The following is an 18,713-nucleotide window of genomic DNA, read 5'->3' as shown; positions in this document are numbered from 1 at the left end:
GTGGACTAGCCCATTAATTATTGCTGTTCATTTATCAGCATCCTTCAACATTTATGTACTGAACCTTTGCACAGAACAGTACGCCCTCCATTTAATAAACTACTGGGAGGGAGGAGTGTCCGATAATGCTGAAAGTCCATTAAACTTCAGGGTTTACCGTATTCACTCTAGTGCTCCCTCAGCCAGGCTTCCCCAGCCCCTCCCCCCAAAATAAATGGGCAACTCACCAGAGCTGCTGGAGCTGCCAGAGCCGCCGGCAGCGGAACCACTGCAGCTGGAGGAGTCTCGCGATGGCCTGGACCGCTGCCATAGGAACCACCCCACGCTCCTCCCACCAATGGTGGGTCATGTACATGGGCAGACAGCACTCGTGTACACACCCCACCCCTGTTGGGAGGAGCATATGGTGGCTCCTGCTGCTGCTCTGTCAGTTGCTCCAGCGAGTCCTTTCCTGGGGTGGGGGGATTCAGCAGCTTTCAGGAACAACAGGGAGGGATGGTGGATATCCGCTGCTCCCAAAGGCCACTGAATCGAGGTCCTCTACATTGGTGGTTTACTGTATATAACATTAAAGATGTGCATGGTGCTTTATATGAAACAAACCATGGGGATAAAATTCTGGCTCCACTGAAGTCAATGGCAAAACTCCCAGTGACTCCAGTGAACCCAGGTTTTCACCCATGGTACCTGCCCCAGCTTACAGTTTAGGGGGCTGATTCTGCAAACATTGACTGCTGAGCAGCACAGAGTGCTCTCAGGTTCAGACTGTAGATGAGAGAGACCACTATGTGACAATCCCACTGGACCGTGGCCTTCTATCCGTCAAGGATTGCATGGGGACTGCAGTGCAACAGTCCCACCCCCACATTAAAAGAAGTCATGTGCAGGTATCTTCCTCTGTGTATTACTTTCTTAAACTTAAGCCCTATGACGACTTCCCCAGTGGAGGGCAGTAATTGGTGAAGAAAGAGAAGTTACTCACTTGTAGTAACGATTGTTTTTCGAGATGTGTCCCCATGGGTGCTCCACAGTAGGTGTCGGGCTTGCCCGGCGCCATAGATCGGAATTCTTCTAGCAGTTTCCACTGGATTGCGCATGAACCGATGCGCGCCGCTCCCTTGCGCGCCCTCGGTCATGTGCGCGATCCAGTCTCCGCCAGTTCCTTGACCAACCGCCCCGGATGCTCCTGAAAAACACCGGACAGAGATCCGAAGCGGGGAGGACGGGCGGGTAGCGGAGCACCCACAGGGACACATCTCAAAGAACCATCGTTACTACAAGTGAGTAACTTCTCTTTCTTCTTCGAGTGGTCCCCGTGGGTGCTCCACAGTAGGTGACTACCCAGCAGTAACCCCAAGTAAGGAGGCGGGTACTCAATTCATGCGCAGCTTGCCCTTGAGAGGACTGCTGTCGACAGACGGGTATCCTCATCGAACACCCAATGCAGGGCATAATGCTTGGCGAAGGTGTTGCAGGATGACCAAGTCGCCGCTCTGCAAATGTCTTTCAACGCGATTCCCTTGAAGAAGGCCGTTGATGCCGCCACCGCTCTGGTGGAGTGAGCCCTGGGCGGGGGTAGCAAAGGGGTCTTACGAAGCTCGTAGCACAGTTTTATACAGGACACAATGTGCTTTGAAATTCTCTGGGAAGAGAGGCCTTCCCCTTTCGACCTGGGAGTGAGACACACCAGAAGCCTGTCCGTTTTCCGGAAAGGCTTAGTTCTGTCTATGTAAAAGGCCAACGCCCTCCTCACATCTAGGAGGTGCAGGCGCGCCTCCTTGCTGGAGCTGTGAGGCTTCAGGTAAAACGAGGGTAATACTATTGGTTCGTTAATGTGGAACTCCGAGGAAACTTTCAGAACGAAGGCTGGGTGTAACCGTAAGATCACTGCCTCCTTTGAGAATACTGTGCAAGGTGGCATTGCCATCACTGCTGCGAGCTCACTCACCCTGCAGGCTGACGTAATCACAAGAAGGAAGGTTGTTTTCATAGTAAGTAGTCAGAGGGGTACCGTGGCTAATGGTTCGAAGGGTGGTCCCGATAGCGTGTGGAGTACCAAGTCCAAACTCCATGACGGTGGTAGTGGTTTTCGAGGAGGGTACAGGTTTACCAGCCCCTTCAAGAACCTTTTGACGACAGGATGGGCGAATACGGTGGGCCCTTCCTCTTTGTGCCGAAAAGCTGATATAGCTGCGAGGTGGACTTTTAGCGAGGATAGAGAGAGCCCATCTCGTTTGAGGTCCAGCAGGTATTCTAGAATTACAGTTATAGGGACGTCCAGAGGAGCTAACTGTTTGGCTGAGCACCAGGCGGTAAAGCGTGTCCATTTCTGTTCGTAAATCCTCCTGGTGGAGGTCCTTCTGCTACACTCTAAGACTTGTCTTACTCCCTCCGTACATGTGCTCTCTAAGGCGCTGAGCCATAGATTAACCATGCTTGTAGGCAGAGTCCCTGAGGGTGCGGGTGCACTATGGACCCCTGAGCCTGTGTGAGTAAGTCCGGCGCTACCGGTAGGGGGAGTGGTGGACGATTCGTCATGCGCAGAAGCAGGGGAAACCATTGTTGTCGGTCCCAAGTTGGAACTATGAGGATCATGTGAGCTCTCTCCCTTCTGGCTTTCTGCAGAACCTTGTGGATAAGTGTTGTGGGGGGAAACGCGTAGAGTAGAGGGCCCTTCCACGAGATCATGAAGGCGTCCCCCAGGGACCCTCGCCCTATTCCTGCTCTGGAGCAGTACTGAGGGCATTTCTGGTTGCGCTGGGTGGCAAACAAATCGACTTGGGGAAACCCCCAGGTGTGAAATATGCGTCGTAGCAGGTCGGAGCGGATCTGCCATTTATGCGTGAGTGCAAAGCGCCTGTTCAGTTGATCTGCCTTCACGTTGTGGGCATCCAGCAAGTACGAGGCTTTCAACGTTATGTTGTTGGCAATGCACCAATTCCACAATCGGACTGCTTCTGTACATAGCACACGGGACTGTGCCCCTCCTTGTCGATTGATGTAGAACATGGTGGAGGTATTGTCGGTATTGATCCCGACTACTTTGCCGTGCAGGTATTTCCGAAAATGTCTGCACGCATTGAACACTGCTCTGAGCTCCAGTATGTTTATGTGCAGTGTCTGTTCCGTGGGGGATCATAGCCCTTGCGTCACCTTGCTGCCAATGTGCGCTCCCCATCCTATGTGGGAGGCGTCGGTTTTCAGAAAAATGGAAATTTGTGGTTGGTGGAAGGGCACTCCCACTAGCAGGTTCTTGGGATCTGCCCACCACACGAGCGACTTCCGTACCTCCGTCGTGGGCGATACTACCTTGTGAATGGTATGGGCTGCCGGTCTGTAAATGCTCGCCAGCCAATGCTGCAGGCTTTGCATGTGTAACCTGGCACTCTGTACCACAAACATGGCGGCCGCCACGTGCCCCAACAGTTGCAGGCATGTTAGGATCGGCACCACGGGGCTGTACATCATGACTTGCACCAAGGATTTGATGGTGCTGAAGCGGGGGTTGGGCAGGTATACTCCCGATGCGATAGAGTTTATGCGCACCCCTATGAACTCTATATCTTGCGTGGGTTCGGTCTTTGACTTTGCAAGGTTGATAACTAGGCCCAGCGAAGTAAACATGTTCGCAGTAACGCGTATCATGCGTAGGACCTCTGCCTTTGAGGCCCCTTTCAGTAGGCAGTCGTCCAGGTATGGAAAAATAAACACGCCCTGCCTGTGCAAGTAAGCTGATACCACTGCCAGGGTTTTGGTAGAGACTCTGGGTGCCGAGGATAGGCCGAATGGAAGAACCCTGTATTGGAAATGCTCCCCGCTGACCATGAAGCGGAGGAAGCGTCTGTGTGCCGGGTGGATTGTTATATGAAAGTAAGCGTCTTGTAAGTCGAGGGCTGCAAACCAGTCTCCATTGTCCAGTGCCGTAAGTATGGAGGCAACTGTAATCATCCGGAAGCACTGCTTGCGCAAGTATCTGTTGAGGCCTCAAAGGTCCAAAATCAGCCTCCAGCCTCCTGTTTTCTTCTCTGTTAGGAAGTAGCATGAGTAAAAACCTTTCCCTTGGACTTGTTCTGGTACTCTTTCCACCGTCCCTATGAACATGAGGCAATCTATCTCCTGCTTCAGCCTCGCCTCGTGAGAAGGGTCCCTGAGAAGAGGCCGGGTGGGAGGTTTCGTTGGTGGTAGTGACTGGAAGGGGATCGTGTAACCCGTGGCTATAATTTCCAGCACCCATTTGTCTGTTGTGATATTTTGCCATTGGGAGAGGAACGGTTTGAGGCAATGATGGAACATGAGGTGAGAGTGGCCATGAGCGATGGTGTTGATAGTGCAGTCCTCCACATACCCGTCAAACTTGCTGCCTCTAGGCTTGCCCCAAGGTTGTGCGACTTTATTGAGAACGTCGCCTGGGGGCCCTGTACTGTTGCTGCTGTTGATGGCGCCCTTGGTCATAGCCTCGCTGATATTGTGCGCTTTGTGGTTGGTAAGCGTAGTGCCTTTGCTGAGGATAGAATTTCTTTTTCTTGTATGGAGGACTGTAGATACCCAAGGTCTTAAGTATGGCCCTCGAATCTCTGCTAGAGTGTAGGACCGAGTCGGTTGATTCTGCAAACAGCTTTTGCTTGTTGATGGAAAGATGCACGATCTTCGCCTGTAGATCTCTGGGGATACCAGACGTCTGGAGCCAGGACTCCCTAAGCATTGCCACTGCTGCGGCTGTTGAGTGTGCCGCTGTGTCCGCCACGTCCAGGGCAATCTGAACTCCCATTCGCGAGGCCGCGTAGCCCTCCTGGATGATCGCCTTTAACACTAGCTTCTTGTCCTCCGGGAGGGAATCCATGAGAGAGGTAAGTCTAGAGTAGTCGTCAAAGTTATGGTTTGATAAATGTGCCGTGTAGTTCGCCATTCTGAGTAATAAGGTAGAGGAGGAGTAGACCTTCCTGCCGAACAGCTTTAATTTCTTAGCATCTTTATCTCACCCCCCTGATTTGTACTGAGGCGTCTTCGACCTCTGCTGGGACGATTCGACCACCAAAGAATTGGGCTGTGGGTGGCTAAACAGGAATTCCATGCCCTTGGCTGGGACGAAGGATTTCTTATCTGCCCTTTTATTTGTAGGCGGAATAGAGGCCGGAGTCTGCCATACGTTAGTGGCTGACTCCATAATGGCTTTGTCCAGTGGAATAGTGATTTTAGATGAAGCTGGGGGTCTCAAATTTTTCAGGAGTTTATGATGCTTCTCCTGTACCTCTGCTATTTGAATGTCCTGCGTGTATGCTACTCTTTTGAACAGCTCTTGGAATTGTTTAAGGTCATCCGGAGGTGAGGCATCCCCGGGAACAATTGCCCCATCTGGGGAGGATGAGGAGGAGCCGCTAGGATAAACCTCCCCCAAGTCCTCTGCCTCCCGAGTTTGCTGGTATGCTTGCTCCCTCGTGGGTTGTGAAGGAAAGTCTCAGGACTCTGGACCGAATTCCCCCTGGGACAGCTGCGTTCCTCTCCCAGAGCGAGAGTGTACACGGGGGTATTGGCGAGGAGTGGGAGGGGATCTGCCCCTGGATCTAGACCTCTGATGTCGGTGTTCAGTATGATGAGGACGGCCATAACAACATGGACAAGGGCCCGGTGATGGAGACCTGGACCACAATCGGAGTGTGTACCCATGATGTCTGGGACAGCGGGATCTCCGTGACAACACTGATAATTGTGAAGCTCGTATGTGATAGTACTCATAGGGATCCATGCCCAAAAAGGGTGAAGGTGGCCTGAGCCAAGGTGAAGGTGGTTGTCGGAACGGAGAGGGAGGTCCAAAACAGGCCGGTGGAGTTGCCGCCCTGTGATGCGGCGTGTGTATCTCGGGGGGCGGGGGGGCTGGGTGATAACAGCATCGCAGCCCTGCCTGGAGATGGACTGAGGTGCTGGGTTTTGGCTCTAGCTTTCTCCCGCCCCTGCAGGGTGGGCGCCACCCCCTTCCGTGCCGGGGATCTCGGCCCCGCTGTCGATGCCGCGCGGGTAGCTTCCTCCAGTGCCGCCGGGCCCCATGCTGGGTGCCCCTGCGCCATGAGAGCCGGTGCTGCATGAGGCGGCGCCGCCGATTCCAGCGCTTGCCGCGCTGGCGCTCGTGGCACCCTCAGTGCCGACTGCTGAATAGCCGGAGGCCCGGCCCCGGCCACGTGCGTGACCGTGCTGCCGCTTTCATCAGCCTGTGGCATAGGGCTCTGTGTTCCGCTCGTCCTGCTCGCTGAAGCCACCGGCAAGGATCGAGCCGGGGAGAGTTTCCTCTTCTTTTGCACAGAGGGGGTCAAAGAAGCCGCCCTCCTTTTATGTGACCCAGAAGGCCCTTCTGTGTGAGGCTTCTCTGGCAGCTCAGGCTGAAGGGCCTTATCAAACAAGATCATTTTGAGCCTCATCTCTCTGTCCTTCCTGGCCCTGGCTGTAAGCTTAGCGCAGTGCGAACACTTCTGGCAGCGAATGCACTTACTATGCCCATCAGAGGCCGGCATAGTCTCGTGGCATGACTCACACTTCTTAAACCCCGAGGAAGACATTGTGGTGAGTCTTTACTGTTAATAGGGTACTTAGCCGCTAATCAGTGCGTTCTACAACCCAAATAACATTCACGGCCTTCAGGGTAGCGGACGGCTTAACCAGCCTTCTTTGTCCACTCCTCTTCCCTCCGTTCCTCTTCTCTCCTACTATTTTGTATGGTTTTTCTTGTCCACTTTTTTTTTTTTTTTTTTTTTTTTTTGGTGCAACAGTAAGAACAACGAGCTAACAAGTAGAAACAACTATCTTATCTGTCTCAGGCTTTACAGCTGGAGCGGATTCCGTCTGCAGCCGTCGGCGGCTGAGAAGGAACTGGCGGGGACCGGATCGCGCACATGACCGAGGGCACGCAAGGGAGCGGCGCGCATTGGCGAATGCACGATCCAGTGGAAACTGATAGAAGAATTCTGATCTGCGGCACCGGGCGAGCGCGACACCTACTGTGGAGCACCCACGGGGACCACTCAAAGAAGAAGTGGCGCAATTTGAGAGGTCCTGCTGCAGCACAGAGGAAGATAATTGGAGAAGAAAAAAAGACTGTCCAAAAGTGCCCTGGGCCCCTCAAACAGCTACGAATACCTGCCCCTACTGTGATAAGACCTGGGGCGCCAGAATGGGCCTGGTCAGCTGCCAAGAGACTCACAAATAGGAGGGCAACATGAAGACATCCGACTTTTTATTGCGTGACTGCCAAGAGACACAACAAAAGAAAATTCTAGGAGAATGAGAAGGGAGAAAGGTACAAGATAAGGTCACTTATATTCACAAGACATTGCCTGTTAATTCATTTTAGGATTGTTTTAGTATTAATTTAGCAGACTGACCTGAGATAAAAAAAATCACAGAAAGTTGAAACAGGGGCAGGTAGGCGGTTTTCAGAATCTGAGTCACATCAAGATGCTGTCTATAGAGCTATTTTTAGAGCACCAGCTTGAGCATCACTTGTCAAAGTTGATCAACCCTGGCTAGGAAGCTCACTTCAAAATGCAGCAGCAGACATACCTTCTGAGATCCCTGTTCAGGAAAACATGCCTAATTCAGGAATATGCTTAGCATTATTTCCAGATCTGAAGAAGTGGGTATACCCCATGAAAGCTTATCACATAATAAATTATTTTGCTAGTCTTTCCAGTGCTACAGGACTGCTTTTTGTTTTGTGAAGATACAGACTAACATGACTACCTCTCTGACTTAGCAGGAGTTTAACAATAAGTACGTGCTTAGGGCCCACTCTTAACATGCTCAATTGCCTACTTGTATGTATCAGCACCCCTAAGGAAGCAAGGGACACTTGTGGCCAGACAAACATTTAAATGTAGCCCAACTGATGAAAAAACAGTCATTTCAGGACAAGTGTGAGATAGACCATTCAAATTCTTCAATGGTCTCATAATCCATTACTTCCTGCAGGGTGAGGGAGCCAGAACTGCTCTTTCAAACTATTGGTTTATTTTTCCTGAAGAGATTTGTGCTTCAGCACGCCTTTTATTTTATAGGTAGGAGCCCTGCTGAGGATACAGAAATTAACTCTACATCTCTGATCGGATCAAGTTTGTGCAACTGATTTGCTTTCCAAGTATCTAGCCAAGACATGGGGCTTGGATGACAGTTATCTAGCTGAAGTTCAGCCCAGAAAGGACAACTGGTAAAATGTCAAAAATTAACAAAGGAAGTGACAGAATTGATAGATTTTTCAGCTTTTGGTTATTAAGTGAATGACTTGAGGGTACTGTTAGATCCTTGCTTGTTCTGAACACCCAAAGAGCATAAGGGGTCAAGAATACTTCTTTCCATCTGTTTTTAACTAAAAAGTTGTGAATGTGTCTTCTGAACGTGATCTCTTACTCTCCCATGCCTTTGTCACCTCCAGACTATGTTACTGCACTCTGCTGGAGTCCAAACCTTATGTAGGTGAAATTTTAGCAGCTGCAGAAAGTGCCTGCCCAATAACATCACAGAATTCCTTGCACGAATCTTACGTTCCAAAAAACTGCAGAGACTTTAATTTCACTTCCTGTCGCAATCCAAAATGCATGTTTCACTCTACAGCTTCCTTCCTGGTCTGGGTTTTACGTATCTCACAAACTCTCTTTCCATGTTTTTACTGGCAGCTGAAATCAGTCAAAATGTTTGAACTAACAGGCCCGATACTCATTTAGCTGTGGACAGTGATTTTCTCAGAAATGGGCACTTTAATCTGGAACAAATTTCTCCCTTGCTCTCACACCACCTGAACTGATTTACATTCAGGACATGTTAGAAGGCATTATCTATTGCTCACACATTTTGTAGGTAGATGGATGAGTGGAAAGGAGAACATTAAGTGGAACGGTTGGTTTAGTTTTGATAATGCATCAGCATGAAATATTAGGTAAAATGCATTTTAAATTGTTCATGGACTTAAGAGTTTCCGGGCTGTGCCCTGTATAAATCTAAACAAATAGTTGTACAATGTGAGCATTTTACAAAACACAAGAGTTAATCTTATTTAATGTAATATAATAATGAAAACTGGAGACCTTCAGCTTCCTCAGGAAAATATATGGAGACTGCGAGCTGATTAGTTATCTAATGGATACCCACACTCACCCCAAAAGTCAGGAAAAAGTAAAATATATTTCAACTACTACAAAACATACCTAGCTTTTTGGACCTGGGAATATGCTACAGAATGATCAGTAAATCAAAAGTTTCTTCTAAATAAATATCGAATCTGAATCCCTAAATGCAGTTTTCAAAGGAAGAGAAAGCATCCGTAGTGCGTTAATTGATTCAAAACTTGTAAATGTTAACAGCCACATGATTTTAGACCCAAAATATATGCTGAATTTAAATATGGATGGGTTGGGTCAGGGATGTCTTCTAGGTGTCATCAGTATTTAGGGTATTTTAAAACACTTGACTCCACTGCTGAGAAATTAAAAATAAATTACTTTAACAATAGTCACCGTGCTTAACATAACCCCACCCCTCAAATATTTGGTACTGCTGCTGGTGGCTTCGCAGCAGCCACTAAATATCAGATATCCTCATGTGGACACCAAGATGGATTTAACATACGTCACTATACAAATTGTTGTTGTACAAAAACAGGCATGTTAATGCCAGCTCTGCTCTGCATGCAGAACAGCCACCAAAATCATATGTGAAATCGAAGTAACAAAGACTTTGATCCTGCAAGTACTTTCACCTCTTCAGCTTTCTTCTCCATTTATCTCAGCAGGACTATTTAAGAGTGGAAAGGTAAGCGTAAATTTCCATGAGCAGATCCAAAGTTGATACATATACTTACAAATCATTTTTTTTTAAATTTTCCACTTAAATGTAATGCTATAATGTAAAGAGTTCTAAAGGTCACAATCATAGATTTAAAGTCAAGTTCAAAAGAAAAACATTTGCTAAAAATCCTCACATATTTAAAGAGCCTGTTTTCTTGTAGAGGCTGATCCTTGACCTCTGCAATATCCTCCATTAGCTTATTCCTAGAACTTTTCAAATAAAAGGTAAACTGATAAAATTTTTTAAAAGATGCACACTACTACCACTAGCTTAAGTTCATTTTAAAATTCAGATTCAGATAAAACAGAACCTCCCAAGTTCCCACTTCTGTGGTCCAAAAACAAAACAACCCTCTCACACAAAATCTCTGTGGTCTCATGTCACTTCTCCACATGGATACAGCAGCAGATGGCTGAAGTAAGATCTCTCATTACCAAGACTTCATTGTCTTTATAAAATACTCTATAGTATATTTAATAGTTTACTGTTGCTTAAAGCCACCAACATGCACAAAGATCTGGAGTACATAAGGAAGACAGAATCTCTATATCCAGAAATATATGATCTAGAGCTCAGTCTTGCAAACGCTTGAACAACTACTTTTGTCAATACAGTTTGAATCTCTCTCGTCTGGCACCCTTGGGACCTGACCAGTGCCAAATGGGAGAATTTGCCAGACCGTGGCAGGTCAATATTGTCTAGCAGCACATTACCAACACTCCCTGTGCTTACTGGTCTCTTAGAAGACAGTTGGGGTAAATCACAGCTAAATAACAGCTCAGAACATTGAGAGCCAGGACTGGTAGCTGTAAAAAAACTTTATGGGACCATGAGAAACTTGGCCATACCCATGATAAGTGGTCATCCAGCTAACTAAAATCATGCCCAATTGTGGATGTTGCTAGACGAGAGAGTTCTGGACTAGACAGGTCCAACCTGTAGCTCCCTTGTGATGAAAATTTATTTAAATTCAGTAGAACAAACCACACAAATAAATATTTGCAGAATTGGTCCCTAGGCCAATTGCCCAACTGAAGCATCAGTAAGAATTACTAGTGTGAGTAAGATGTTCAGAATATTACACATTAGTTGCTTCCAAATGTGATGATGCACTGTTGTGGCATAGTAATGGATAAAGTAACTATATGAAGATGAAAGTTCAAAGAATTACTGCAAGGATTTTTGACATGATATATCATACCAAGACACAGTCTTCTATCATTCTGACTATACCATGAAGTGAAATGATTAAGGCTAAATACAGCTATAAATATTCACCATAATGTAAGAGCCTTCATTTTGCTATCTACTTCACATATTCCATCACAATGGCTTCACAAATGGAAAAAAAAATCATAGCATTCATTCTATACCATATTGTCAATAATACAGAAGTACTTTTCATAAGGATTTCTTATTAAATGTTTAACTACTGCACGAGATACTTCCTAAGAAAAATATAATTTATAACAGGAAATTGGATATAATTTTAATTATGATCGCATTTTAGTACCTATAAATCATTTACATCTAGTGGGGTCAACCAAGTTGAAGAAGATTGTGCACTAACACATTAACCTAATATTGCAGCAGTGTCCCAAGCATAAAATGCAGCAGCTGCACTGTTTGCACGCAGTGCTGATAGACTACCATATTATATACTGTCTATTATACATGTCATAGTCTAGGTAATATTAAAACTTAAGATAGGTAAGACAGATATGAGTAATATTCAACTCTGTACTGTTCTCATATCATCTTACTTTGGAAGCCAGCATTGCAGCTATTTATAACATGTTTACCATGTAAACATGTAACCATGTTTATAATTATCGTATTCATGGCAGAACCGGGAAAGGACCACCACTCTAGCTTTCCCATTAATGTCTTTTGGAACTTGTTCTTAAATAACTTCATCTAAGGTACTTTGATCCTTGTCACTTTCTTGTATTCCACTGACTAAAGCAGGAAGGGTTGTACAAAGAAAAAGGGGATGTTGGGCAAAGTGGTGGTGGGTCCAGTACATGTTTCTGCAGGAGGACCACCGGGGAGTATTGGTGTAAGGGCCTCTGAAGTCACATATGTCAATATTCAGTGGCTGGGAAATATCAGAGGGGCTATGTTGCCGGTCCCACTTACCCCTGGAAGGACAGAGTCATTGATTTCCATCTCCTCGACCCCACTAATTCCCACACAGATTCCACTTACTCAGGCTCTGTTCTGGGAGAACTCTTCATAAATATATAGCATAAACTTTTCTTCCCATAGCTCCAAGTCAGTGCTTCTTGATTTCCCTTCTGAGACCTTTAATTATTCCTTTCCTTCACATATAGTGCTTCTTAAGCCTTTCATGGATCAAGATCACATCCCCAGAGTCTGCTCTCATCTAGAGTCTTTAATTATCAAGTGAGCACATGGAAGAGCTCAAGATTGCTACCCAATAGGGAATATGCAGCACAAAGACAACAGCTGAAAAATGCTAGCCAGCAGAAGGACAGATCGCTCTGAGAAATAGGGGGGAAATCACCCAGCTATGATGGACATGTGGTAACTGCACTCCATTATTGCATAAATGTTCAGTCAGAATACTGACAGAGTGTTCCAAATGTAGTGAAAGGGCCCACGTGATACCCAGACATTACCTATACAGCACTTTGAACATATAAAAGGCTAGATGTTAATGGTAGAATACAATTACTTTAGGGACGCAGTGAGTGAAATGAATTGACTACAAATTATAAAAGAAGGCTTAAGACTAAAATGCCTGAGGGACAGACACTAGTGAGTCTGTAAATCCAAAGTGCAATCTGTTTCATTTAGATAGGGAACCAAGGTATTTCACAGATCAGTTTTAAAACTGAGCTCAGGCAGTGTTGGCACTGTATTCAAATGTTTAAATGTGTTTAAATGACAAGGACTGGCTATTCCAAACTATTAGCCTTCCTTCCCCCGACTCTCTCTCCTGCTCTTTACTGGGAACTTGCTGTTCCCAGATTAAAACCAGACTTTGATCTTCCACATCCTCAAGTGTTTTTCTGATTCTGCTATTTCCTGGACACTCCTTCAATATCTTTTGTGGTTCCTTCTCTCCCAACAGGAGGCCCAACAGACTGTCCTTGACAGTATATACAGCCTCTCTTTAGGGGGTATCTTCCATTAACATTTGTATCTCTATGCCTCACAAACTAACCTCTCCACTACTTACTTGTCTTCCCTTCTTCCATCTAATCCCACGTCTCCGACTGTTTCTCTGAGATCTTTTCCTGACAATCCAGCCATCCACTTAACTTGAACACAGTTAAAACAGAATCTGAGATTTCATCTAAAACCCTTCTCATTGCTTGCTATTCTCTCCCATTGTTGACACTACTACTATCCTTCCCACCCATCAGGCACATACTCTGGCTGTCATTTTTGACTCTTCTCTCACCCCTCATCTTAATTACTGGAGCCCCATCCTTCTTCACTTCTTCAACACATCACCTTCCTCCAATCCACAGAAATACAGATGTTACAATCATCTTCCTCTACCACACGCTGATTGTATCCACTCCCATCTTCTCATTTTCTTTAAATCCTCCCTTGCTTTTCCTCTTCCGTTAACTAGAGCCAATTCAAGCTTTTTCGCTTGAGGTAAAATTCCAAAGAAGCCCATAAGTGACATTTTCAAAAGTAACTTAGGGTGTGTTTACATTGAAGCGCTATAATGGCACAGCTGCAGTGCTGTACTGGAACCACTGTAGTACTTGAAGTGTAAACACACCTTATAATGATGGGAGGGGCTCTCCCACCAGTAGGTAATCCACCTCCCCAAGAGGCAGTAGCTAGGTCAGTGGAAGAATTCTAACAGCCTAAAGCTGTCTGTACTGAGTAATTAAACCAGTTTTAACTAAATCAATCAGGGGTATAGATTTTTCATACCCCCTGACTGACACAGCCAGGTAGACAACTTCTGAGTGTAGACCTGGCCTTAGGCAGTTAGGATCTTAAAAGTAATTGAAAAACAGTAGGATTAAGACTCCTAAATCTCTTTAGGCACTTTTTCAAAATTTTACCCTTAATCTCATGGTGCTACACAATACTCCTGGGGAAATTCTGCACCACTGTACATGCACAGAATCTATAGCCCCTGAAGAGTTCTTTGTTTTCCTTCAGAAAAATTATTTTTCTAATGCGGAAGCCACAAGAGCAATCACCGGACACAGACCTCCCCAGAAAAGCAAAACAAAACATCAGTCATGTAGCATTTTGAAGACTAACAAAATAATTTATTAGGTGATGCACTTTTGTGGGGCAGACCCACTTCTTCAGGTCTGGAGATAGTGCTGTACTGGAAATGGTGCTGAAAGTGAATTGGCATGACGATTATGCAGCAGAGACACACAGACAAAAAAAAAAAATTAAATAAAAATGACATTGAAATGAAAACTAACAAATCAGATAAATTTGCCCCCCCTTCTGTCCTATGTATCTGATTTGTCAGTTTTCACTTCAATTTTTTTGTTTGTTTGTATCTCTCCACCATGCCAACTCACTTTCAATACCATTTCCAGTACACTATTTCCAGATCTGAAGAAGTGGCTCTGTCCCATGAAAGCTCATCATCTAATAAACTATTCTGTTAGTTTTTACAGTGCTACATGACTGCTGTTTTGTTTTGTTTTGTTAGGATACAGTCTAACATGGCTACCTCTTGGTAACTCTTCCCAGCAGTATGTTTTGGATGCCCAGGGCAGCTGACGGAGAGGTAAAACACTGTGGAGCAGTGAGCAGGATTGGGGAAGACCCTGCACCTGGCTCAAGCGCTAGTCCAAGCTGGGCTGGGGAGGATGCACCTGGATCTGGGTCAGACCCACCCCCAGCTTTCTCCTCCAGTTGCAGGAATCTCTGCAAACTCCCTCCACTCACTCCCTGCAGCCATCGCTGTTCAGCTGCAGAGGGAGGGATCCCTGTGCAAAGCACTGCTCACCCAGCTTCCCAACCCACTTTGCATTCAGACCCTCCTGCCAAGCCACTTTCCCTTATACCCAGAAACTCCCCTCCCATGATTCCCTCTCCTGCACCTGGATAAGCCTGACAAGCCACCCGCACCCAGACTCCAACCCCACTGAGCCCCAACCAGTTGCACCTGGATCTCTGCCCCTGAGCCCTGCACCCTAGCACGTGGACCTGCCATTCAGCACCCCAAACCAAGACACACCTGCAGAGGTCTATCCCCCACACACCAAGAAATTCCCCTTCCCCTGCTGAGCCCCAATCATCTTCACCTGGACCCCTGCAGATTCTCATTACCATGGCACACACAATCTCCCCTGCCCCCCCCCCCCCCAAAAAAAAAGCATCTGGGCATACTGATCACTCCTGCACCTGCACCCCCCACTGAGCCATCTGCAACCAGATTCCCCACACATGACCTTCTCAATCCACATCTGGATCCCCCAACACTAAGCACCTCCACACTTGTGTCATGATTTGCTGAGCCACCCTCACCACACCTGGTGCACCTGAAACAGAGGGGCAGGACCCTGGAGTGTTTCTGGGAAAGGTCTTGTCCTTGTGCTGCGAAGAGGCTGGGTGCAGCCTCACTGCTGAGTCCATGATCTGGGGGGTGTTGCACAGTGATCTCCCACCACTATGGCCAGTGTCCCCCAATGCCATGGGGCAGAGCCATCTGTAGGATTTATGGGGCCCTATGCAGTACTATTAAGCTGGTACCCCTATGCCCAATGGCAGCCAGGGGGTGGAAGGGATTTCAAAAAGGACCCTGTGTAGAGGAGCCGCACACGATCGAAAGTGGCACTTTCAAAGTGCTGCAGCTGCCATTATGCTAATGAGATGCAGCATATGCATTGCAGTGCCTCATTAGCATATCCTGAAGTGTCTCATTACCATCCCCCTTTCAAAGGTGCGGGCTAGTGTAGGCATAACCATTGTGTGCAGAATTTTTACTATTTGGCGCAGAATGCCCTCAGGAGTAAAACAGTTCTGCTTCTCCCTATTTAATCATGCATTTTTTATCGTCTTCTCTCATTTTATATGATCCAGCCTTGACTACTGCTCCTCACAAGACCACCGTTTTACTCTCTGGAGTTAATCGTCAAAGCTACTCACACATCCCCCCACTCCAACAAGCATAGCCAGAGACAGGCACATGCACTGCCTAGGATACAATGTGGATATGTGTATTTCAGAAAATGTATTGGTATTATAGCAGTGCCCAACACACATTAGATTTTGCACAGATACATAGAAAAACCCATGGAATACTTCCTAGTTTACAATCTACAGCATGGCCAAAAATAAAAAAGTGGTAGCCACAAACAGAGTGGCCACAAATGAGGGAAAGCTAAAAGTAACTAATGTACGATCATGTGGATAGTAGAGGTTATAGTTACTTTTGGTGGCTCCTCTCTGATGGCACATACAAAATCTGATGATGAGAGTGTGTGTATGCTGACCTGTTGGTGGCTTTGCTCCTTATCAAGACTTTTAGTAATACATGATTAAAAATCCATGTTACGGATTACAGATGTGATTGTGCCAGGGCAAATCTACCTAGGCAGATTATGGGAATAGCAGAGGCAGAGGGGCAGCGGATCAAGCACAGTGTATGATGGCATGTACGCATTTTGTTGTGCAAGCAGCAGCCCGGTGGGGCTATGCTAATAACTCAACTCACATTTTCGTGCTTCATGTGTTTCAGGAGGCGCAGTTCTCGGTAGGCTCGTTTGGCAAAGAGTTCGGACTGAAATGGGCGGTACAATTTCTTGATGGCCACTTTGGTGCCATTTCTCCCATCAATAGCTGAGCTTTAAGAGAAGAAGAAAAGAGTTTTGTGAATGAGAGGACTGGACCGATGCTGCAAGTCCTGCCAGTCAAGGTGCAGTGAAAAATGGCTTGGAGGAATCCTGGTGTGCAGCTCTGCCCTGCCTTGCCATTTATATGCTATATAAGAGAAGCAAAGTCTCATAGCCTGTCTTTGTCTCTGTTTATCTTACTGCAAAGTGGGAATAACTCCATAAGTAGACAGCTCCCAGCCTCTTTGATGAAAATATGCTACTGTTAGAAAGTGGTAAAGGAGACTATTTCGGCAGGACAAAAATTTCATTGTGTTTTATTAGACTAGGAAAGGATTTTTGGCTGCTAAATAGACCACTCCCCCTAGACAAGCCAGACGAACCACAGTAGAGGTCTCTAAAGTAATGGATGAGAGAGATCAATCAACTCTCAAACTATAATAAACAACAAAACATTCTTATGCAGTAAAAATGCAAGAAAATAATAGGGAAATGCAGTTTTACAGGCTCCTGTAGCTGTGGAACTGGATGCTGCAGGACACCAGGGAGGGCAGGACTTGAAGGTGGATAGGAAAGTGCTTGGGTGTTTTTACGGCCAGAAACAGCAAATTTATAGAGAGGGGCCTGGAACCCTCAGCTTTGGGGCACATGCTGGACTTCCCCCAAGAGCAGGTTATTGCAGAACTGTCCCCTCGGAGCTGTCCTTGCAACTGCCATGTGAGCATGAGGCGCCGGTGTAACTACCTCAGAGCAGACTAGAAACCGAGACCGCAGCGCAAGACCCTCTAGCGTTTGAGCGCAAAGCTCAGCGAAGGCTGCAGAGGAGGCTGGTTCCTCCTCTCCACACGTGGGGGCGGTGCCCTAACCCAGAGGTGCGTAGGTTACAGTGGCGCTGCAAGGAAGAGGCGGGAGGCCCCGACTGGGTACAGCGGGAGCCTCCCCCCGCACGGCAGTGAGGCAGATGTTCCCAAGTGCCGGCGGCATTGGCTGCAGCTACTGCAGCATCCGGGAAGCGGGGCCGGCCGGGCTCGGGGCGGGGCAGCCGCAACCAAAAGTTGGAAGGAGTTACGGCGGCAGCGGCCGTGGCTCCGCCAAACTGTCTCGCGGACCAGGGATCAAGCCGCCTCCCCGCGGCCGGGACGCGCAACGGTGGCACCCCAACTCCCGCCCCGCCCCCTCCTGGCCCGGGCGCCCTGGGCAAGGCGCTAGCGAACCGGGGCGCCCCGCGTGCCACTCACCACACGGCGCCGTAGGCTCCGGAGCCCACAGGCTGCAGCTCCCGGTAGCGCTCCCGCACCTCCCACAAGGTCTTGGTGATTTCCTGGCGGTAGAAGCCTTTCTTGGCGGAGGACATGCTGACGCGGCCCCCTGCCGGCGCCTCGCAACAAAGAGCCCCGGGGCGGGGAGGGGCTGCGCTTGGAGGCGCTCCCGGCGTGGAGGTGCGGGTCCCTCCCCGCGGGACTGAGCGTGGCTCCGGCTTTCTCTTCTCCTCCTCTTCCCCCGCCCGGAGGAGGAGGAGGAGGTCCGGCGGGAATGACCCCCCCGCGCGTGGGCTGCCTGCTTTGTGACAGAGCACAACAACTTTCCTGCTGCCCGCCGGCGCAGCGGTGTGTGGCTCGGCGCGGCTCGCACCGGCCTGCGTGTGTGAGATCACGTGCCGACCAGCCGCGCTTTCCGCTCCCTCGCGGGCCGGTGTGTGCTCGGGGCGGGCGCTGGGGAAAAGGGGAGCGGGGGCAGCTCAGCGCAGTCGTGGGGCGTGCAAGCCACCAGACAAAGGAGGCCGGGATCGCTCTCTGCCTTGCAGGGAAGCTCCCTGCCAAGCGGGGTTTGTGAGGCCCCAGCCAGTCCTGCAAACGGGTGCCCGCTGGCAAATCCAGTTAGTTGCCTGTATGGAGCCTCTGCGTTTGACCCAGTGAGCAGCCTGACAGGAGAGGTCGGGTGGTCAAGCAGTTAGAGACAAAGAGCCAGAACAGGAGTGGTCAGAGTGCAAAGAGCCTCCTGTTACACACTTACTTATACATGTGCATATGAGCTAGAGATGTATATGGACACACACAATAAATACAGATCACAGATACCTACAAATACAAA

The 18,713-nt window shown here is 47.9% G+C and overlaps 1 protein-coding gene across 2 annotated transcripts in view; it reads right to left on the bottom strand.

Moving 5' to 3' along the window:
* The window catches only part of MAPK12 (mitogen-activated protein kinase 12), an 83,833-nt gene extending 65,620 nt beyond the window's left edge, over positions 1 to 18,213 (bottom strand). For both annotated transcript variants that reach the window (XM_075015366.1, XM_075015359.1), the window contains exons 1-2: positions 17,861 to 18,213; positions 16,505 to 16,634 (exon numbers count right to left, since the gene is read on the bottom strand). In XM_075015366.1, the coding sequence (XP_074871467.1) occupies positions 16,505 to 16,634; positions 17,861 to 17,976 (246 nt within the window). In that variant the 5' untranslated portion in view covers positions 17,977 to 18,213. The remainder of the gene's footprint in view (positions 1 to 16,504; positions 16,635 to 17,860) is intronic.
* Between the last annotated feature and the right edge of the window lie 500 nt (positions 18,214 to 18,713).

The sequence above is a fragment of the Carettochelys insculpta genome, chromosome 1 (assembly GCF_033958435.1).
Source record: "Carettochelys insculpta isolate YL-2023 chromosome 1, ASM3395843v1, whole genome shotgun sequence".
NCBI classification, from domain to species: Eukaryota; Metazoa; Chordata; order Testudines; family Carettochelyidae; genus Carettochelys; species Carettochelys insculpta.
The sequence above is the reverse complement of the archived record's forward strand: the minus strand, read 5'-3'. Positions and strand labels throughout refer to the sequence as shown.